A 24,372-nucleotide genomic window follows, 5' to 3' on the forward strand; every position below is an offset into this window, starting at 1 on the left:
AGAGATAGAGGCAATTAAGTGCAGTACATGATATTAGAAGGGATCTAAGAATGGTGGGGAAAAGGCTCAAAAGGGCATTATTAGGACAGAAGAAAAAATTAGACTATAGAATGGAAGTTTTATATCAATGTTAAACTTCTTGAACTTGATAACTGCACTTAAGGTGATTACATAAGTGAATATCCTTGGTCATAAGAAATGTACATGTTCAAGAAGTATGATATGTACAACTTGCTCTCAAATGTTCAGAAAATAGACAACAGAAAGAAAAGGAGGGAGGAAGGAAGAAAAGAATGGCAAATGTAGCAAAATGTTAAAATTGGGAATCAATGTAACTTGGGGTTGGAGGTATGTTAAGAGTTTGCTGTATGGGGTTTGGATTATTATTATAAATATTCTGTAGGTTTAAAATTATTTCAAAATAAAAACTGAAAAAAAAATTTAATTAAAAAAAAAGTGAGTTTTACTCTATCTACATTATACTTCAACTTAAAACATTCATAGTAAAACGGGCTTTGAGATTGGATGATTTCTAAAAATGCTCTGAGTCTAAAATCCTATATTTTTATTATTCCAATGTGGGATAACTCACACCCAAGAGGTTAATAGCCTTTTTGATAACCAAGGTCAGAAAGACGTACGGTGAAGCCTGTCATTGTCTAAGGCTTTGTCCCAAGTTTCCACTGTCATCTCCCCTAGGTCCTGATTCAGAAAAGAGCCTCCTCACTTCCGTCTCCCTGTCATGTGGGCAGGACATCAGTAAACTACAAATTATTTTTAGTCTGTTCCAAAACATAGCCTCTGGAGTTGAAATCAAGTTTGAGCTTCAAGAGCAGCTGCCACAGATCTGCTAAGATACCTGGAAGTTCTCTAGTAGGTGTCACTATTGTCAGTGTTAGCAGGTGGGAGGCAGTTAACTAATTTAATGAACAAAAATCACAAAGAAAAAAATTATGAGAGGGAGGTAGGAGAGAAAGCACCAAGGAGTCAGTGACTCCCTAGGATTACAAACATACATTTCTGTCATCGAATCTTTATTTTATACATTTGCATCACAGCAAGAGAATCCATCCCATACATCATTCTGATCTGAAACCCCGACCCATTACATTTACATAAATACTTTTCAATGATTGTTAGTGTTAAAAAAATACTGACAAATCCTTCTGCATCCCAATCTAACCTGGAAAGCAAAATATTTACAGATCTGTAAGCCCTACCCCAAATAAAACTTATTTCTGGATTAAATATATCAGATTTCTTTTGAGGTCAAATATCTAGGCAAATCCAGTTCACAATCTGCAAAAGTTGCTTAAGGAGTCAAGAAATTTCCTTGTGTGTCCAGGATTTTTGGATCCTTCTATAATAGTGAAATGCTAAGAAGGCCAACCCATCTGGCCCTCCTGTGTGATTTGGCTGCCCACTAGCAAACCTCAAACCTGGCCTTAAAATAAACTCACTGTTCTGAGGGTGAGTTAATTTTTGTTTCATTTTGACCTTTGCCCACTTAATCTAGAAATCTTCGTTCCCAAATGGCCTGCCTGCAAACTTGCTGCCATCAGAATTCTAACAGGTTCCTAATTGAATTCGAACAAATCCTACTTGTCCTACGCCTTCACTGTGTTTTCTACTCTCAGTATCTCAGGGGATATGCCCACCCCGTGTCCTAGAATGAGTCATCTAAAAACATTATCTATTTTTCAAGCTTAAATCATGTAGAGAGGGCACAGATGTATCACTGGACTACAAGAGGTCCCCAGGGGACCTGGAGAATGTTCAGCTTGCCTGCTGTTCAATAACTACATTCAAGGTGGTGACAAAATATTAGCGTCAACTCAGGTGGATGGCTTTTAAAGACTCCCTGCCAAAAGCACCATAGGAAAAAGATTACTAAAGAGATCTTTCCAGAACATTTGTTATATTTCAGATGAGCATCTTTCTTGATACTGAGGGGTATCAAGTCAAAGTCCAAATTCTTTAGTGAGAAGCCATTAACTTATTGAATCCAAACTGGGGGTGGGGGGTGGGTAGGCAGTAAAGGCAAGGAGCAGGAGGCCATTAGCATCCTGGACTTGGCATATTCTGAATCTGTTAAAAGGGTAGGAATAGGGCAAACATTAGCAAAGGAGTATGGGAAGCGGATTTGGCTCAACTGATAGAGCGCCCACCTACCACATGGGTGGCCCATGGTTCAAACCAAGGGCCTCCTGACCCATGTGGTGAACTGGCCCATGCGCAGTGCTGATGCACACAAGGAGTGCCATGCCACGCAGGGGTGTTCCCCATGTAGGGGAGCCCCATGCGCAAGGAGTGTGCCCCCGCAAGGAGAGCTGTTCTGCGTGAAAAAAAAGTGCAGCCTGCCCAGGAGTGGCACCGTGCACATGGAGAGCTGACTCAGCGAGATGATGCAACAAAAAGAGACAAAGATTCCCGGTGCCACTGAAAAGAATGCAAGTGGATACAGAACACACAGCGAACGGACAGAGCGCAGACAACTGGGGGGGAGGGGGCAGGGGGCGGAGAGGGAGAAGGGAGAGAAATAAAAATAAATAAATCTTAAAAAAAAAAAAAAAGGCAAAGGAGTAAGACATGGACTGTAGAAATGGGTGGAGGAGTGGGCCAGGATCTGTTTCTTTTGAAATTCAGCAGCTTGGCAGTGTGAAGCAGGAACAATTCTGCTAATGCTACTGGGTGTATGGAACAGGGCCAACAACTTCATCAGACTGTCTAATGTTCTAAGTGGCTTCCTTGAAGAAAATGCTTTCGGATGGGGGAGATGGCCAGCATGCTATCCGCAGTTAAAACAGGCATCTTTTATACTCTTCCTTGGTCCATGAGGACTATTTTCTTGTGGCAGACACTTTTAAGTACTACAATAATACATACCTTTTAATGTTGGGGAAGAACATCATATATAGTCCAAAGCAATAATATATGGCATTAGAAAGTACTTTCATGATTAAATTCCCCTTAGCTTAGAAATAAATCCTTCACAAAGCTGCTGGGAGAAAATGCTGCAATGCACCGAAGACTTTTTAGCCTACATTCCCAGACTGAGCCTATGCGGAACTCAGCAATCAATAGGCGAGGATAGAAGGGGAGTGGAGGAGGGATGGAGGAAGGGGGTAGGAGGGAGAGCAGATTGTGGAACAAGAGAGAGCACAGATCCTGATGGGATCATAATGCAGGAATGGAAATCTCACCGTAACAACATGTGAAGTAGACTCAAAATTAGACCCTGTGCTGCCTTGTGGATGGACGGACATGTCCCAGGGGATTAAAATAACTGGAAATTTCACTCTAAAGTAATTTCTTGAAAGAAATCTTAACTGACTGAGGCCATAGTCTGAAAACCCATCTTTCACACTGGAGCAAGCTTTTCCTTACAGAATAATGAACCGCCAATTTACCAGAGTCATATTCAGCAGTATAAAATGCACTGCTACTAAAAATTTAAAGCATTGTGGGATCAAGAAACAGGATGATTGAGTCCTTGGCCACTGTTAAAAGTCAGGATTAAAATACCACTTATTGTCCAAGAAATAATTTTCTAGTAAAATATACACTTTACTAAAGGAAAACAAGACCTTTTACTTCCTAAAATTTCACAGCCAGCAGCACTTTTTGTCCACAACCGATTTCTCAAAGGAAACAGATATTTTGTGTAGGCAGAAACAGGGAGTAGGAGTATAAAGTGAAGCTATAAATATCACCAATCTCTTGGCGATGTGCACCCAGTAGTTTTTTTTGCCCAATCCCTGAAATACTGAAGGGGCTTAACCATTCAGATACTTTATTACAAGGAGCCCAAGTGTACTGCTAAAATCAGGCTGCAGGAAAGGGGCTTGTTAGTTGGAGAAACTACGTGGCCCTGGACGACAGTCATTTTTTCTCAAGAACAGAGCTTAACACTGGGTCACAGCTATCAAGTGATGGAGAGAGAGAAGAAAAATCTACATAAAAGGATGGAAAGCTTAATTGTTTTTTCTTCAAACCTGAACCACTACCTGTTTTTGCAATCTTGTACTGTTTTTTTGAGTTTTCTTAATTACTGACTTAACTTCAAACCTTCTACCACTTACTCCAGGGTATAAGCAAATGACCTGCTTTACAGGAAGGCTATGGTCACCCCTTGTTACTAAAATGCTACTGTACCTCACCTGCTCCAGAAAGGTCAGGATTATAAAACTGCAGCAACTCAGCAATTCTGTGAGTGATCCTGGAGGTATGCATGGGATTTAAAATTGCCCTGTCCCACAGAGGCCTAAGACTCAGGTATGCATGCTAATACAGCTGCTGAGGCTCTGCTATCTGCCAGTGGAGGGGTGGTGGCAGCCGCCAGGCTCCTGGGATGAAGTAGTCAGGCTGAAATGACAGTGCTTGTCTGCACACATGTTTTTGTTCTTTTACTCCTTTGCTCAGTCACTTCTTTGCTTTAAAAACCAAGTACATGAATACAGGACCCTCCATGTAGACCCTTTTGTCCTTACCAAGAAGTCTATCACTTAGTCAACATCTGCTTGCAAGAGAAAAGCAAATGCATCCCTCTGCAGAAAGTGCTTAGGAAGGATTCTGGTGGACACAGCATGAGACACATTTCTAAGTGCTAGTATCACATTTATGCACAGGAAAATGAAACATTAAAAATATTCCCGTTCTCCTTCCAACTTCCCTATCCTGTCACACCTGCAAGTTAATATATTTTTTTAAATCCCTTAAATTAATACCTAGGGCATATTTACCTTTGTCCTGCAGATGAAAAGATACATGAATGCTTCCTAAAACACCTATCCAGAAGTGAACAGCAACAGCATTTGGAAGATGCTTTTTGACTCTATGCTTAGTCAGAACCAAGCATTCGTGAAGGTTGGGCTGTGCAGAATACAGAGAGCTGATCAAAGTGTGTAAAAAGAAACCTGCTTCCTCACTGGTTTTTTAGGAAGTAGAAATGATTCAGGAGAGGGAAAATAACTGTTTTCTGAGAAGAGACTTTTCAGGTGCCCAAAATGAGGATAGTGATCATCACCCACAAATCCCATTGTTTCTGACTGACCCTTCTAAATTGGAGGTAAGAAAACAAATTCCAGAGACTTTCGCTGTCCACTCCCAAGAAGGCCCCTGTCTCTTACAGGTACAACTCACTGATAAGCCCAGGCAAGGGTGGGCTCTTGCTTCTGACACACCTGGGCACTAAAAGCAACCCTTCCCTACAGATGCCCTAAGCACTGAAGGAACTTTCCTGACTCAGGCCTGGGCCATCAAAAATATAATGGGAAACTATCACCAAGCACTTGTAAGGTTTTAGCCACAACAGCCCTTCTGAGCTTGCGCCATTATTCAAATAACTATCTACCAGTTGCCTTACTGCTCACTTTAGGCAGTTATCCAAGTTCATCTCCAAGATTTGAAAGTTTAGAAGGGAATCTAACTGAGTTTCTGTGAAATATTTCACTATCCAAAAATTCCTGAGAGTAAAACTCTGTTTAATGCACTCATTTTCTTCATTCACTTATTCTTGGACTATAGGGACCAGGTCTGTTTAATTCCTCTACTAGAAATCCTATCTAGTCTATAGGAAAAAATTTTTTAATAATGATGATTTGCTGTACTTAAAAATATTTGCTTAAACACTATCTTTTCTTCACCAGCTACTCCTTAGGCAAAATTTCTTTTCATTTTTCCATATTCCGACCACAAAAAACACATACAAGCCACAAGAAAAGAGTGAAACAAGAGATGGTGCTGCTCTGGACAATCAGGGAAGCCAGATGTTTGGGGAAATATTACAGGAGAATGTTTCTGAGCTTAAAAATACATTTCTTTACATCCATTAGGCAAAAGAGAACATATCTCAATCCAAAAACCATTTTCCACCAGCCAGGCTGTGTCCCTGATAGTTACATTATGGCCCTTTCTGTAAAGAAGACCACTGGGCTTCTAAAGCTGTTGGTTCCTAGTCACTTCCACAAAGTAGAATAAAGGTCTGGGGCAACATCCAGGGCTAGGAATCCTCAGAGCAGACCTGTCATATTAAACTCGATTTTGACCAAGGTGATTCCTACTTTGCTTTCTCAAATAACCTAATTTCATTATTTATGTCCTCAAAAGATGCAATAATATTCCTCTTTTCACTGACTCCTAATTCCTTGTATCTTCACTCAACATTTGCTCATTTCCCCAGGCCCTGCTCCTGTACTGACTGGCATGAGAACACACACTTCCTGCCCTTCTTTTCCCATGCCCTGTAATCACCAATATTCATTTGAATACTGCAACATACTTGGGGTCACAACTGCATATACTTTAAGAGGTCCTAATTAAAAAATAATAATAATAAAATAAAAATTAAAATAAAAAACAAATTCTTTTATCCTCCTCTTCTCTTCACTCCCTCTCCACTATTCCCAACTGAAAGAGAATTCTAGCTGCCTATCACCAGCCACAGATCCAGTTTTCATAAAAGAGAGGAAAAAATTAGGTTTCCATGGCACTTTGCTCCCAGCCACGCGCTCTGTGGTGTCACTGTCAGGAGGTGCCAATTGCTCTTGCTCACCAATAGGACTATTAATAAATTAAAAGTTTTCTTTGACAGTGCCATTCTCAAAGTTGGCTCCATCATGCAGTGCCTTCCCAATCACCCTGGGGCTCCAGAGAGCCATTGGTCACCTTCTTGACTTTCTTCATATTCTCCATCACACCTGATGTTGTTACTCTGAAAAGGGGAAAAAAAACAAACACAAAAAGCAATTAAAAGAAAATCTCACAGACTTATAGTATAATAAGTAATACCCACTTCCCAGAACTGTCATGGGGGGGAATGAGATTCTTCAATGTGCCTAGTCAATAAATATTGGCTCTGATTATTATAATCATCATTCTCTCTCTCTCCCTTTTTCTCATGGTCTCCGGAAATCTTATGTTGCAAATATTTGACGTTAAAATTTTGAGATTTCTGTATCACAAGATATCTGTATTATAACTAGCATTCAGGAAAGAAAGCTAATCAGCTGTATAGACATTTATAATAACTAGCTACAATGGATCACTTACGAGTCATAGGACAAATCCATATGGCTTTGGAGGAACCTTCTGGGGCCAAAGGTTCTTTAGCCATTATAGACAGAAAACTAGGGCTTTCTGCAAATGCAGGTCCTAGTGCATGCAGGCTGGGGACCAGGCCAAGCAGCTGTCAGTTAGCATGTGACCTTCACCTCCACTCTGTGAGCTCTAGAGACCTATTCTCTTTCTGCTGGAGGCTGGCACTGAGGAGGTACCATGGAGACATTCATTAAATGGGTGTTTTACAAACAGAAGAGAGCTGCCCTCAGACAGCATCAGGAACTAAAAAAGGTGGTTCTTTCCAAAAGCGCGAATGACAACATCCCCTGAGAAGGGGGGATCTATGAGAAGACAATCTCTTGGTTCACACAATGTGAGCTGGACAGATTCTAAGGACTGCTGCATCTATGAAGGAACTGTGTGGTTTGATGGCAGGAGAACCCAAGCGGAGATATTAACTAGAGTGTCAAAAACCACCTGGGGCGCAGTATTCCCCTTAGGAACTCTAGGAAATAATGAGGCAATTATGTTCCCCCATCATGCACCATGGGAATTTCCTCATGTGTAAAACAAATTCAGTCAAAATCAACTCGAGTACCTATGTCTGGCCCAGTCTCTCTGGGGGCAGCCAGAGGTACTGAACTAGGTTTGCCTTCCCAGAACTTGCTCTGCATGTGGAAGGCAGCTCACAGAGCTCTTCTATAGAATTGTGTAGGAGAGCAATCAAGTTGTGGATACCCAAAGCTGGGACTGTTGGATATAGGACATACAGTGTGGTACCTGGGACAGTAATTAAACTCTTTCTGAGAGAAGAGGGGACATTCATATCTATGAAAATGGGGAAATTCCTAGGACCACACACGTATACCAAAAAGGATCAGGAGGCCTCTTGTGCTTTGGTCTCAAGCTATTCTCTAAATACATTGTATAAATAAGTTCTGGGGAACTGGATTTGGCCCAATGGATAGGGCATCCGCCTACCACATGGGAGGTCCAAGGTTCAAACCCAGGGCCTCCTGACCTGTGTGGTGAGCTAGCCCATGTGCAGTGCTGATGTGCGCAAAGAGTGCTGTGCCAGGCAGGGGTGTCCCCTGCGTAGGGGAGCCCCATGTGTAAGGAGTGCACCCCATAAAGAGAGCCACCCAGAATGAAAAAAGTGCCTGCCCAGGAATGGCGCCGCAGACACAGACAGCTGACGCAGCAAGATGATGCAACAAAAACGAGACACAGATTACGTGTGCCGCTGACAAGAATACAAGTGGACACAGACGAACACACAGCGAATGGACACAGAGCAGACAACTGGGGAGAGGGGGTGGGGAAGGGGAGAGAAAAAAATAAATAAATAAAACAAATCTTTAAAAAAGAAAAAAATTTCTGAAGGAAAGAACTCTCATAGTCAATCTGGAAAGAATGGGAAAGGTGTTTTCTCTTTTCCTTCCTTCTTTCTTTGGTAAATCATGGCATTCAAGGAAGGCTCTGTCATAACACTATCTGCATATAAGCTTTAGGAACAGATACCTCTGCATCTAAAAATCCAGCAATAACACATTGTAATATCAAAATTCACAGGTTTCAATAAAAGATTACAAAACACAAGGAAACAGGAAGCGATGGCCCTGGCTAAGGAGAAGATTAAAGCATTAGAAAACATCAATGAGTAGGATCATACCTGGCAAATACATGACAAAGACCTTAGAAAAATGGTCTTAAATAAGCCTAAAGAGCTAAAGGAAAACATGGATAAGAAACTAAAGTTAATCAGAAATATGAGTGATGAAACCCTAGGAGAATATCAAGAGAGAGGTGAAAATTATGAAAAGAACCAACTAGAGCAGAAGACCAGAGTAATACATACTAAAAATTTCCCAGAGGGGTTAATAGCAGATTGGAACTGGCAGGAAAAAGAATCAGTTCAACTTGAAAAGATAATTGATACAATCCAATCTGAGGAGTAGAAAGAAAAAAGAATGAAGAAAAGTGAGCAGAGCCTGAGGAACCTGTGGGACACCATCAAATGTACCAATATATGCATTGTAGGAGTCCCAGAAGGAAGAGAAAGATAGAAAGGAGCAGAGAGAATATTCAAAGAATTAACGTCTGAAAACTTCCCAAAGTTAATGAAAGGTGGGAATATACATATCCAAGATGCTTTCCAAACAGGATAAACCTATATAGGCCAATACTGCAACATATTATAATCAAACAATCATGTTAATGATAAAGAGAGGATTCTGAAAGCTGCAAGAGGGAAACAACATGTCATACAAGGGAGCCTCAATAATATTAAGTGCTGAATTTTCAACAGAAAGCATGTTGGCAAGAAGACAGGATGAAGACTTGTTTAAAGCACCAAAAGCAAAACATTGCCAATCAAGAATTCTGTATCTGGCAAAACTGTCTTTCAAAATTGAGGAAGAATTAAGACATTCCCAGATAAAAGCTGAGGGAGATTGTCACCACTAGACTGGCCCTATGAAAAATGCTAAAAGGAGTTCTGTAGGTTGAAAGGAAAAGACAACAGATAATTTACTCAAGTGCGATGAAGAAATAAAGATCTCTAGCGAGAGTAAGGACATGGGTATATATAAATGCCAGAATTACTGTATTTTTGTTTTTTCCCCACAGTACCTAAAAGGCAAATGCAGAAATGTCATGATAAATCATCTGCTGGCAGACCAAGGAAGTGCACGTGAGAAAATTAAAAGTAAATCTCATCATGACACATCCATTGGATTTGGAAAAAAAAAAAAAAAAAGTAAATCAGAGAGACTTTTTCCAGCCTTTAAAGCCTCTCTCCCCAAGGCCCTAGGAAATGAGTCTGCAACCCATTACCGGGTTCAGAGCCCAATTCTGAACAACTAACAGAGATAATATAAACGATCCAGGTTGAACCAAGGATCAAAGAGCAACAGTAACACACAGCCTCCCATCACTGAATTCCCACAAAAGAGAAAGAAATTGAGCATCTGAGTAAACTACCATCCTAATTAAATGCCTAGATATCAGCAAAAAATTATGAGCCATTCTAAGAAAATGGAAGACATGGACCAAAAAAAGGAATACATCAAAGTCTCTGAAGAAATACAGGATTTGAGACAATTAATTAATGAGATGCACACAAATTTCCAAAATCAAATTAATGAGTTGAAAGATAATATGGCTAAAGAGAAAAATGACATTAAGATGACATTGAGCAAGTAAAAAAAAAAAAAGAAATCCTGAATATAAAAGTAACAGAGCTCATGGGAATAAAAGACACAGTAAGTGAGATAAAAAACACATTAAAGGCATACAACAGCAGAGTCAAAATGAGAGAAGAAAGAAAAAGCGATACTGAAGACTGAACAGCTGAAATTGAAGAGAAAAGAATGGAGAGAAAAAAAAAGAATAGAAAAAATTGAGCAGGGGCTCAGGGAGTTGAGTGACAACACAAAAGGCAACAACACTTGTGCCATGAGAGTTCCAGAAGGAGACAAGAAGGGAAAAGGAGCAGAAAGAGTATTTGAGCTGAAAATTTCCCAACTCTCATGAAAGAAATGAACTTACATGTCCAAGAAGTGCACCATACCCCAATCAGAATAAATCCAAATAGACCCACTCCAAGACACATACTACTCAGAATGTCAAATGTCAAAGATAAAGAGAAAATTCTCAGAGAAGCAAACCATCACATAAAGGGACGTCCAGTAAGACTTAGTGTGGATTTCTCATCAGAAACCATGGAGGCGAGAAGACAGTGGTATAATACAATTAGGATACTGAAAAAGAAAAACTGCCAGCCAAGAATTCTTTACTGCAAAACTGTCCTTCACATATGAAGGTAAGGATAAAATATTCACAAACAGAAACAAAGACAGTTCGCAAAAAAGAATCCACCTTTGCAGGAAATATTAAAGGAAGCCTTAGAGCCTGAAAGAAAGAGACAGGAGAGACTTGGAGGAGAGTATAGAAGAAAGAATAGCAGAAAAGATAATCAAAAGAATGAAAAAGAGACAAAACTAAGATAAGACACATAAAAACCAAAGGATAAAATGGTGGAAGCAAATAATGCATTTATAGTAATGTCACTGAATGTGAATGAATTAAACTTGCCAATCAATAAGATATAGACTAGAGACAACCAGCAAAATGGCAGCAGAGTAAGAAGATCCTAGAGTCAGCTTGTGCTATAAGGCAATTAGTAATCACCCAGAGCTACCTAAAACACCTGTTTGGGGGCTCCAGGAGACTAGAAGAACATTCTGCAACATCCTTAAAAGAACGGAAGGAGGAGAATGCCTATCTACAGAGAAGATTTGTGAGTAGAGCCATAAGGTCAGTGCCCATCCTCCACTGGCCACACAAGCTACCTCAGGAACTATTTCAGGGATAGAATTGGAAGGTCCACTTCCCAGAAATAGGGGAAGAGGAGACAGTTGGGCACCAGCAGGTTAAAGTATAATCCTAAGAACAGCTAAAGCTTGAACCTGTCCAACTCAGAAGGAGGCCGGTAGCTGCCATTAAAAAAAAAAAAAAAAAAAAGATGTATTTATTTATTTACTTACTTACTTATTTATCTCCCTTCCCCCCCCCACCCCGGTTGTCTGTTCTCTGTGTCTATTTGCTGCGTCTTCTTTGTCTGCTTCTGTTGTCGTCAGCAGCATGGGAATCTGTGTTTCTTTTCATTGAATCATCTTGTTGTGTCAGCTCTCTGTGTGTGTGGCGCCATTCCTGGGCAGGCTGCACTTTCTTTCGCGCTAGGCGGCTCTCCTTACAGGACGCACTCCTTGTGCGTGGGCCAGCTCCACACAGGTCAAGGAGGCCCAGGGTTTGAACCGCGGACCTCCCATGTGGTAGACGGATGCCCTAACCACTGGGCCAAGTCCGCCACCTGTAGCTGTCATTTTATCTCTGCTGCTGGCACTGAGGGGAAGCAAGGCAGACTGAAAATCAGAGTGACAGCAGGGACTGGCTTCTTTCCATCCAGATCGGACTGTAGCTCCAGCCTAAGCCCCAGTCCCACCTCTGGCATGGAGGAACCTGGGGGGACTTACACCTGCCTCTCCAGGAAAACAAAGGCCATGCCATAGAGGTTGGTGATCATTCTACTCTGGTGGCACAAGCTGCTTCAGGAGCTGTTCTGTGGCTGGTGTTAGAAGCTCTGTTTCCCAAAAATGGCAAGGGAGAGAGAGTCGGCCACCAACTTCACTTACTGATTGGTGGGCTCAGCTGGCTGGGGTACAACCCTAGAAAAAGCTGGGGTTTAGGCCTGTTTGGGTTGGAGCGGGTCTGGTAGCCACCATTTTGACCCCACCCCTGGCATGACAGTAGGGACTGGCTTCTTTCACCCAGACTGGACTGTAGCCCTAGCCTAGGCTTCAGCCCCACCTATAGCAGGGAAGAGGCTGGAAGTCCCTGCACCAGCTTCTCTGGGTAAATGCAGGTACATTTGACTGGCACAGACTGAATAGTCAGAAGTCTACCAGGGTAACTGCAGTCATTTTGGACCCACATGGCATAGACTGCTGCCCACACCTGCAGCTCCATCCCTGTCCCTCCACTATCCTGGCAGTGGAGAAAGGGATGTGAAGCTTCATCATTTTCTCTGGGCAACTTGAGTCTAGGACTGCACAACTTGGATTACCACACATGGTTGTGACTCTGTCCCTACCCCTGGCAAAGGAGAAAGTTGGGAGAAGCTTCATCTGTCCCTTGGGCAATGTGGGCACTTTGAGCCTCCACAGCTTACAGCACCAGCTACATCCTTGGCTCCTACTATACAACCAGCAAGGGAGAAAAGGAGAAAAACTGCACCCCGAATAAATACATCTAGAAAGCCAGATGTCAAGATGCCAACAAAAAATTACAATCCACACCAAGAAACAGCAAGATATGGCCCAGTTAAAGGAAAAACATATGCCTCCAGATGACATAAAGGAATTGAGACAATGAATCACAGATGTTCAAACAAATCTCCTTAATAAATTCAATGAAATGGCTAAAGGGATTAAGGATATTAAGAAGACACTGGATGAGCACAAAGAAGAATTTGAAACCACACATAGAAAAATAGCAGATCTTACAAGAAGGAAAGGCACAGTAAGTGAAATAAACCATACACTGGAATCATAAAATAGCAGATCTGAGGAAGTAGAAGAAAGGATTGGAAAGTTTGAAGAAATGGCCTCCGAAAGTGATCATCAAAAGAAGAGATGAAGAATGGAAAGAATTGAACAAGGTCTCAGTGAACTAAACAATAGCAAGAAATGTGCAACCATATGTGTCATGGGTGAACCAGAAGGAGAAGAGAAGGAAAAGGGGGCAGAAGGAATATTTGAAGAAATAATGGTGGAAAATTTTCCAACCCCATTGAAGGGCACAACATACTCCCATCTAAATAAATTCAAACAGACCAACTCTGAGATATATATGCCAACTGAAAGAAAACCAGAGAATAATCTAGGAACTGAATAACACAGTAAACCCAGAGGTGAGTGAGAATTGTGGTGGAGCAAGAGTGTCTTTTGTGAGCTAGAGCAGATGTATATCACAATTGCAGGGCGGTGGAAATATGGAAAAACATGGGAAAAATAAAACTGGAGTGATCTATGGACTGTGGTTAACAGTAATAATGTAATATCCCTGCATCAAAGCCAAAGATGTACTGTGTTGATAATGGTGGAGTATGAAAAAAGTGTGCCAAATGTATGCTACAAACCTGGTAATAGTCTGATGATATTATCTCATAGTCTGTAATAAATGTTCCACCACAGTGTGGTGTATTGATAGAGGGTTGGTATATGGGAATCCTGCACATGTGCATGATTGTTTTGTAAGTTTACAACTTCTGTCATAAAAATATATTAAAAAAAAAACTAATAGGGTGAGTTGGGGGAAAATACATCAAATCTAAGATAAGAACTATAGTAGGGAAGTGGATAGGGCGTCCATCTACCACATGGGAGGTTCACGGTTCAAACCCCGGGCCTCCTTGACCCATGCGGAGCTGGCCCATGCGCAGTGCTGATGCACGCAAGGAGTGCTGTGCCACGCAGGGGCATCCCCCGCATAGGGGAGCCCCATGCGCAAGGAGTGCGCCCCTTAAGGAGAGCGGCCCAGCGTGAAGGAGGGTGCAGCCTGCCCAGGAACTGCACTGCACACACGGAGAGCTGACAAAACAAGATGATGCAACAAAAAGAAACACAGATTCCCATGCCCCTGACAATAACAGAAGCGGACAAAGAAGTGCAGCAAATAGACACAGAGAACAGACAACTGGGGTGGGGGTGGGGGTGGGGAAGGGAGAGAAATAAATAAATAAATCTTAAAAAAAAAAAAACTATAGTAGTAGTAAGATTTTGACGATATTCTTTCATCATTTGTAATATGACTAACAACAATGCAAGGTGTTGATAGTGGATTGACGTATGGAACCTCTGCAGGATGTTATGTTTGCTTTGTAAATTCACAACTTTTATTTATACTTATTGTTTATGTATGTTTATATATAAATGATATAAAAGTAAAAATTAAAAAATAATAAAAATAATAATAATGGGAGGGTTGGGGAAAAATACACATAATGTAAGATACTTTGGTGGGTAGTAATATTTTGAGGATGCTCTTTAATCATTAGTTTAAAATGTTCCACAACAATGCAAGGTATTGTTGGTAGGGTGAAGTATGATGTCCCTGTATGATGTTATATATGTTTGTTTTTTAGGTTCACAACTATTACTATACACTTATTGTTTATGTATGCTTACGTATGTGTGGTATACTTCAGTAAATTTTTTAAAATGCCAAAAAAAAAAAAAAAAAGATATAGGCTAACAAAATGGATAAAAAACATAAACCATTCATATGCTGCTTACAAGAGACTCACCTTAGACTCAGGGATATAAACCAGCTGAACGTGTAAGGCTGGAAAGAGATAGTCCCTGCAAATAGTAACCAAAAAAGAGCAAGGGCAGTCATACTAATATTGGATTAAGTTTAAATGCAAAAAAATTTTAAGAGATAGAGAAGGCCATTATATATTAATAAAAGGGACAATCCACCAGGAAGAAATAACAGTGATAAATGTCTTCAAAAGATAGCAACAGAGGGAAGCAGACATGGCTCAACTGACAGAGCGTCCATCTACGATATGGAGAGTCCAGGGTTCGATTCCCAGGGCCTGTGTGATGAGCTGGCCTACGCTCAGTGCTGCCACATGCAAGGAGTGCCGTGCCACACAGGGGTACCCCCGCATAGGGGTGCCCATGCACAAGGAGTGCGCCCTGCAAGGAGAGCCACCCCACATGAAAAAAGTGCAGCCCGCCCAGGAGTGGCACCACACACATGGAGAGCTGACGCAGCAAGATGACGCAACAAAAATAGATGTAGTTTGCCAGTGCTGCCTGATGATGCAAGTGGCGCAGAAGAACACACAGTGAATGGACACAGAGAGCAGACAATGGGGGGGAAGGGGAGAGAAATAAAATAAAATAAATCATTTAAAAAAAAAAAGATAGGAACAGAGGAAAAATTTCTCAGTATGATAAAAGGCATACATGAAACACCCAGAGCCAACATTGTGCTCAATGGGGAGAGAGTGAAAGCTTTCCCTCTAAGATTAGAAACAAGACAAGGATGCCCACTTTTATCACTGTTACTCAACATTGTATTAGGAAGTTCTAGCTAGAGCAATTAGACAAATATAGAAAATTAAAGGCATCCGAACAGGAAAAGAGGAAGTAAAATTCTATTTGCAGATGATATGATACTATATTTAGAAAATTCTTAAACGTCTACAACAAACAAAGCTACCTGAGCTAATAAATGAGTTCAGCAAAGTGGCAGGATACGAGATCAACATGCAAAAATTGAAAATGTGAGGAGGAAATCAGGGGAAAAATTCCATTTACAATAGCAAGAAAAAGACTCAAATACCTAGGAATCAATTAAATCAAAGAAGTACAGGACCTATATGCAGAAAACTACAAAACAATGCTAAGAGAAATCAATGAAGACCTAAACAAATGGAAAGACATTCTGTGTTCATGGATTGGAAGACTGTCATGAAGATGTCAGTCCATGGGAAGGGGAAGTGGTTCAAGTATTGGGCTCCCATCTATCATATAGGAGGTCCAGGGTTCGATACCCAGGGTCTCCTGGTGAAGGCAAGCTGGCCGTGTAGTGAGCTGGCCCATGCGGAGTGCTGGCTTGTGGAGTGCTGGCCCGTGCAGGAGTGCTGGCCCATGCAGAGAGCTGACACAGCAAGATGACACAAGAAAGAGAGACAGAGAAGAGATAATAAGAGATGCAACTGACCAGGGACTTGAGGTGGCACAAGAGAATGATCGCCTCTCTCCCAATCCGGAAGTCCCAGGATCAGTTCCCAGAGCTGCCCAATGAGAATACAGACACAGAAGAACACACAGCAAATGGACACAGAGAGCTGACAATGGAGGGAGTGGGAGAAATAAATAAATAAATCTTAAAAAAAAAAAAGTCAATCCTACCCAAACTATTTTATAGACTCAATGCAATACCAATCAAAATTCCAACTTTAGGGAAGCAGACTTGACTCAATGGTTAGAGCATCCACCTACCACATGGGAGGTCCAAGGTTCTTACCCAGGGCCTCCTTGACCTGTATGGAGCTGGCCCACATGCAGTGTTGATGCGCGCAAGGAGTGCCCTGCCACGCAGGGGTGTCCCCCATGTAGGGAATCCCCACATGCAAGGAGTGTGCCCTGTAAGGAGAGCTGCCCCACATGAAAGAAAGTTCAGCCTGCCCAGGAGTGGCGCTGCACACATGGAGAGCTGACGCAGCAAGATGAGGCATCAAAAATAGACACAGATTCCCGGTACTGCAGACAAAAATAGAAGCAAGCACAGAAGAACACACAGCGAATGGACACAAAGAGCAGACAATGGGGCGGGGGAGAGGGGACGGGAAGGGGAGAGAAATAAATAAAAATAAATCTTTTTAAAAAAAATTCCAACTTTAGAGAAATAGAAAATGAAATTGCCACATTCTTTTGGAAAGAAAGTGCACATGAACAGACAAAAGCATTCTGAAAACGAACAGCGACATGGGAGGAATTTCACTGACTCACCTTGAAACATATTAGAATGTGTCAGTGGTCAAAACAGCATTGTACTAGCATAAAGATATAGACATGTCGATCAGTGGAATAGATTTGAAAGTCCAGAAATAAACTCTCACCTCTATGGTCAACTAGTTTTTGACAAACCTACCAAGTCCATGTTGATGGGACAAAATAGTCTCTTCAAAAAACAGTGCTAGGAGAACTGGATAGCTATAACCAAAAGAATGAGAGAGGACCACTATCTCACTCACTATGTGAGAATTAACTCAAAATGGATCTTAGACCTAAATACAAAAGCCAGGACCATAAAACTACTAGAAGAAAATATAGGGAAACATCTTAAAGGTCTTGTGGAAGGTGGTGGTTTCTTGGACCTTACTTCCAAAGATGCTCAACAAAAGAAAAAAATTCGTAAGTGGGACCTCCTCAAAATTCAACACTTTCGCACCTTACAGGACTTTGTCAGAAGGGTGAAAGGGCAGCCAACTCAATGGGAGAAAATATTTGTCAATCCCATGTCTGATAAGGGTTTAATATCCATGATACATGAAGCGATGCTATAACGCAACAATAAAGACAATGACCAATTTAAAAATGGGCAAAAGACTTGGATAGACATTTATCCGAAGAAGATATACAAAAGGCAAAAAAAATACATTATAAAAATGTTCAACATCACCAATTATTAGGGAAATGCAAATCAAAACTACAATGAGTTATCATTTCATACCTATCAGAAAAGCCGCTATCAAAAAGACAGAGAACTCCAAGTGTAGGAGAGAATGTGGAGAGGTAAGAACACTTACTCACTGTTGTTGGGAATGCAGAATGGTACAGCCACTAGGGAAGACTGGCAGTTCTTAAAGAAGTTGAATATAGGTTTGACACATGACCCTGCAATACTACTACTGGGTATATACCCAGAAGAATTGAGAACAGTGACAAGAATAGATCCTGAGCTCCTATGTTTACTCTAGCATTATTCATGATTGCTAAAAGCTGGAAACAACCCAGGTGTCCATTAACCAAGGAATGGTTAAACAAACTCTGTTTTATTCACATGATGGAATATTATGTAGCTGTGAGAAGAATGAAGTTGTAAAGCATATGACAACATGGATGAACTTGGAAGACATTTTATCGAGTGAAGCAAGCCAGACACAAAAGGACAAATATGGGATGAATGTGTTACTATGAACTAAATATATTGTGTAACATATTATATGATTCTATTTATATAAAATATAAATAGAAATCAATTTATAAAGATTAAAAAATTTACATTAATGAGCATATAATGTATAAAGATGTAATCTGAAAGAGTACCAATATAAAGTAGAAGGGACAGTGATATATAGGAGTAAAGAGTTTGTGTGCTACTCAAGGCTGTACTAGTTGAACTAGGTTGTTATTAAGATGGTGACAATTTGATGCTGGATGGATCCCAGCATGTCCTTAGGCCTAATCCATTTCAGTGGGTGTAAACCTATTTTAGGTGGGACCTTTCGATTAGGTTACTTCAGTAGGGTGTGACCCTGAGTGGGTGCTAATCCTCTTAGTGAAGTCCTTTATAAATGGGATTTATACAGAGAGAGAACCCACAGAAGCTGAGAAAGAAAGCCATAGACACAGCAGTGTGAAGCTGAAATGAACAGAGCCTGGAGGAGAAGGCAGAGACTGGCAAACACGGCCATGTGCCTTCCCGTGTAACAGGAGCCCAGGACTGCCTGCTGCCAGTCTTCAGGGAGAGAGCATTACCTGATGATAGCCTGATTTGGACACTTTTCTCAGCCTTGGAACTGTAAACTTGGAAGGTAATAAAGCCCCATTGAAAAAGCCAACCCATTTCTGGTATATTGCTTTTGGTAGCTTTTAGCAAACAAAAACAGATGTTAATTATAATTACAAAGGTAACCAGTAAGAAAATAACTAAAAAATACAGAGTAAAGGAAAGAAGAAGGTAACCAGAATGGTACACTACAAAAAAGCAACTAAATACAAAAAAGGAAGTATTGGAGTAACTGAAGAACAAAAACATACAAGAATATGAAAGTAAACAGCTAAATGGCAAATTCCTTCTCAGTTATTACCTTAAATGTCAATGGATTAAACTTCTCTATTAAAAGGCAGAGATTGGCTGACTGAATGAAAAAGATGAACCATCTATATGTGGTCTACAAGAGACTTACTTTAGGTACAAAGAGACAAAGAAGTTGAAAGTAAAAGGGTGGGAAAAGATATTTCATGCAAACAGTAATCAAAAAGTGTTGGAGGGAAATGGATGTGGCTCAAGTGATTGGGTCCCCATCTACCATATGGGAGGTCCCAGGTTTGGTTCCTGGGGACTCCTGGTGAAGGCAAGCTGGCCCACATGGAGAGCTGGCCCATGCAAAGAGCTGATGCAACAAAAAAAGAGACACAGAGGAAAGACAATGAGAGACACAACAAACCAGGGAGCTGAGGTAGCGCAAGCAAATTGAGTGCCTCTTTCCCGCACCAGAAGGTCCCAGGAACAGTTCCGGTGCCTCCCAAAGAGGAGATAAGTAGACAAGAAGACATAGAAGAATGCGCAGTGAATGGACACAGAGAGCAGACAGCGCAAGTGGCAGGGCAGGGATGGGGGATGAATTTTTTTGAAAGCATTGGAGTGGCTATATTATTGTCAGAAAAATATACTCTAAGTCAAAGATAAGAAGAGACAGAGAGAATATTATATATTGATAAAAGGCTCAATCCAACAAGAAAATATAACATTTATAAACATATATGCACCTCACAACAGAGCTCAAAAATATATGAAAAACTGACAGAATTGAAGGAAAAAACAGTTCCTTAATAATAGAGACTTCACTTTTAATATTGATGGAATATCTAAAAAGATCAAAAAGGAAATAAAGGACTTGAACAACGCTAATAACCAATTAGACCTAAGGGTCATAAAACACTCTACCCAACAACAGCAGAATATAATTTTTTTCTCAAGTACACATGGAACATTTCATTTTCCAGGACAGACCAAATGTTAGGTCACAAATCAAATCTTTAATTAAAAAATACTGAAATCATACAAAGTATCTTCTTGAACCTCAATGGAATAAAGTTATAAATTAATAACAGAAGGAAAACTGGAAAATTTACAAATATTTGGAAATTAAAAACAACTCACTATTGACCAATGGGTCAGAAAAAAAAATCACAAGGGAAATTAGGAAATATCTAAGGTGATGAAACAAAAACATAACATGCCAAAACTTAAGGAATGCAGTGAAAGCAGTGCTCAGAGAGAAATTTATAGCTCTAAATGCTTATATGAAAAAATAGGAACTAAAATTGATGATCTAACTGTACACCTGGAAGAAATAGAAAAAGAAAGGCAAGCTAATCCCAAGCCAAAGGAAAGAAACAGTAAAGATCAGAGCAGAAACAAATGAAATCGAGAAGGAAAAAAAAAAAGAGAATCAACAAAACCAAAAGTTGGTTCTTTGAGAAGATCAACAAAATCGACAAACCCTTAGCTAGACTGACAAAGAAAAAAAGACACAAGTAAAATAAAAAATGAGAGGGGGGACATTACCACTAAACCCATAGAAATAAGAGCAATCATAAGAGGATACCATGAACAAATATACGGCAAAAAACTAAAAAATGTAGACAAGATGGACAAATTCCTAGAAACACATGAACCTCCCCCTACACTGACTTTAGAAGAAATACAACACCTCAACAAACAATTCACAAGTGAAGAGACTAAAACAGTCATTAAAAACCTCCCAAAGATGAAAAGCCTGGAACCAGATGGCTTCATAGACCAATTCTATCAATCACTCAAAGATGAACTAATACCGACCTTGCTCAAATTGGGCAGGAAAGAATACTACCAAACTCATTCCATGAAGCCAATGTCACCCTAACACCAAAACCTGACAAAGATATTAAGATAAAAGAAAATTAATGTTTAATATCTCTAAAGAATATAGATGCAAAAATCCTCAACAAAATTCTCTCAAACAGAATCCAAAAGCACATTAAAAGAAGTATGAACCACAATCAAGTGAATTTTGTCCTAGGTATTCAAGGGCAGTTCAACACAAGCAAATCAATTAGTGTACTAAACCACACTGATAAATTGAAGAAGAAAAATCACATGATCCTCTAGAATGATGTAGAAAAGGCATTTGACAAAATACAGCACCCTTTCTTGATAAAAACACTCCAAAAGATAGAAATAGAAGGAAGCTTTCTCAATATGGTAAAGTGCATATATGAAACACCTAGAGCTAGCATTATTGTATTCAATGGTGAATGAAAGACTGAAAGCTTACCCGCTGAAATCAGGAGCAAGACAAGGAGGCCCACTGTCACCATTATTATTCAATATGGTGCTAGAAGTTCTAGCTAGAGCAATTAGGCTAGACAAAGAAATAAAAGGCAACCCAATAGGAAAGGAAGAAGTAAAACTTTCACTATTCACTGGACATGATCCTTTATCTAGAAAATCCTGAAAAATCCACAACAAAGCTACTAGAATGAGTTCAACAAAGTAGCAGAACACAAATATGCAAAAATCTATGTTTTTTTAAAAGCATTAAATTTCTTACTTTACTTTTTTTTATTTCTCTTCCCTTTCTCTCCCCCCACCCCCCCAGTAGTCTGCTTTCCGTGTTCATTCACTGTGTGATCTTCTGTGTCCACTTGTATTCTTGTCAGCGGCACCTGGAATCTGTGCCTTGTTTTGTTGCATCATCTTGCTGCATCAGCTCTCCACGTGTGTGGCGCCATTCCTGGGCAGGCTGCACTTTTTCGCGCTGGGTGGCTCTCCTTACAGGGCACACGCCTTACACGTGGGGTTCCCCTACGTAGGGGACACGCCTGCATGGCATGGCACTCCTTGTGCGCATCAGCACTGAGCGTGGACCAGCTCATCATATGGGTCAGGAGGCCCTGGGTTTGAACCTTGGACCTCCCATGCGGTAGGTGGATGCCCTATCCATTGGACCAAATCCACTTCTCTACAAAGTTTCTATACACTACTGATGTGCAATCTGAGGAGTATATCAGAAAAAAAAAATCCATTTATAGTAGCAATGAAAACAATCAAATATTTAGGAGTAAACGTAACCAAGGACATAAAAGATCTGTATTCAGAAAACTATAAATCAATGCTGAAAGAAACTGAAGATGACTTACATAAATGGGAGGGCATTCTGTGTTCATGGATTGAAGACTAAATAGTGTTAAGATGTCAATTCTACCCAAATTATTTTCAGATTCAATGCAATTCCAAGAAAAATCCCAACGGCCTTTTTTGCAGAAATTGAAAAGCCAATAATCAAATTTACTTGGAAGGATAAGCCCTGGATAGCCAGAGGTGTCTTTAAAAAGAAGAATAAAGTTGGAAGACTCTCACTTCCTAACTTTAAAGCATATTACTTAGCTACAGAGGTAAAAACAGAGTGGTGCTGGCATAAGGACAGACAGATTGACAAATGGAACCAAACTGAGAACTCACAATTGACCCTCACATCTACAGTCAAGTGATTTTTGACAAGGCTGGTAAAGCCCACCCAGCTGGGCCAGAACAGTCTATTTAACAAATGGTGCTGGGAAAACTGGATAGCCGTATCTAAAAGAAAGAAAGAAGATCCCTATCTCACACCTTATACAAAAATTAACTCAAAATGGTTCAAAGACATAAATATAAAAACAACAGAGAAGCAGATTTGGCCCAACAGATAGGGTGTCCACCTACCACATGGAAGGTCCAAGGTTCAAACCCAGGGCTTCCTGACCCATGTGATGATCTGGCCCACATGCAGTGCTGATGCACGCAGAGTGCCGTGCCATGCAGGGGAGCCCCAAGTGCAAGGAGTGCACCCTATAAGGAGAGCCACCCAGCGCAAAGGAAAGTGCAGCCTGCCCAAGAATGGTGCCACATAATCAGAGCTGACACAAGATGATGCAATAAAAAGAAACAGAGATTCCTGGAGCCACTGATAAGGATAGTAGCAGTCACGAAGAACACACAGCGAATGGACACAGAGAACAGACAACTGGTGGGGGGGGGGGGGGAAGGGAAGATAAATAAATAAAAAATAAATCTTTAAAAAAAAATCATAACTCCTAGAAGAAAATGTAGGAAAACATCTTCAAGATCTTGTGATAGGCAGTAGTTTCTTAAACCTTATGCCCAAAGCACAAGCAATAAAAGAAAATAACAGATAAATGGGAACTCCCCAAAATTTAACACTTTTGCAACTCAAAGGACTTTGTCAAAAGGGTGTAAAAGCAGCTGACTCAATGGGAGAAAATATTTGGCAATCACATATCTGATAAGGATTTAATATACATGACATATAGGGAGACCATACAACTGAACAACAAAAAGACAAAGTAACCGATTAAAACATGGGCAAAAAAACTTGAAAAGACAACTGTCCAAAGAAGAAATACAAATAGAGAAGAAACACATGAAAAAATGTTCAACATCACTAGTGATTAGGGAAATGGGAATTGTCCTGAATGACATTGCAATGACAGCTAAAGGCCATTATATATCTTGTCATAACTTACAAAATTTTGCAGGAGAAAGTGTAATCTACAATCTAAACTATAATCCACACTTAGTGGCAGTGCTCCAAAATGTGTTCATCAATGTAACAAACGTACCACATTTGAAGGATGTTGTTAATGTGTGAAAATGAGAGAGGGGTAGGGAGAGGGGCATATGGGAATCCCATACACACACACACACACACACATATCATTTTCTCCCCTTCCCCTCATCCCCCCAGTTGTCTGCTGTCTGTCCATTTGCTGTGTGTTCTTCTGTGTCCCTTTGTATTCTTGTCAGCGGCATGGGGAATGTGTCTCTTTTTGTTGCGTCATCTTGCTGCATCAGCTTTCCGTGTGTGCAGCACCACTGCTGGGCAGGCTGCACTTTTTTTTTCATACGGGCGGCTCTCCTTACGGGGCGCACTCCTTGCACGTGGGGCTCCCCTACACGAGGGACACCCCTGTGTGGCATGGCACTCCTTGCATGCATCAGCACCGCGCATGGACCAACTCAACACATGGGTCAGGAGGCCCTGCGTTTGAATCCTGGACCTCCCATATGGTAGGCAGACACTTCATCAGTTGAGTCAAATCCGCTTCCCTCCCCTATACTTTTATATAACATTTATGTAAACTAAGTATCTTTTTAAAAAAAAAATGTATATATATATAAAACTAC

General features: G+C 40.6%; 1 protein-coding gene across 1 annotated transcript in view; it reads right to left on the reverse strand.

The window, feature by feature from the left end:
• Positions 1-1,017: 1,017 nt before the first annotated feature.
• GPR107 (G protein-coupled receptor 107) overlaps positions 1,018-24,372 on the reverse strand; it is a 131,467-nt gene continuing 108,112 nt past the window's right edge. The window contains exon 18 of the mRNA XM_004463051.4: positions 1,018-6,712. Within this exon, the coding sequence (XP_004463108.1) occupies positions 6,616-6,712 (97 nt within the window). The 3' untranslated portion in view covers positions 1,018-6,615. The remainder of the gene's footprint in view (positions 6,713-24,372) is intronic.

The sequence above is a fragment of the Dasypus novemcinctus genome, chromosome 8, assembly GCF_030445035.2.
Source record: "Dasypus novemcinctus isolate mDasNov1 chromosome 8, mDasNov1.1.hap2, whole genome shotgun sequence".
NCBI classification, from domain to species: Eukaryota; Metazoa; Chordata; class Mammalia; order Cingulata; family Dasypodidae; genus Dasypus; species Dasypus novemcinctus.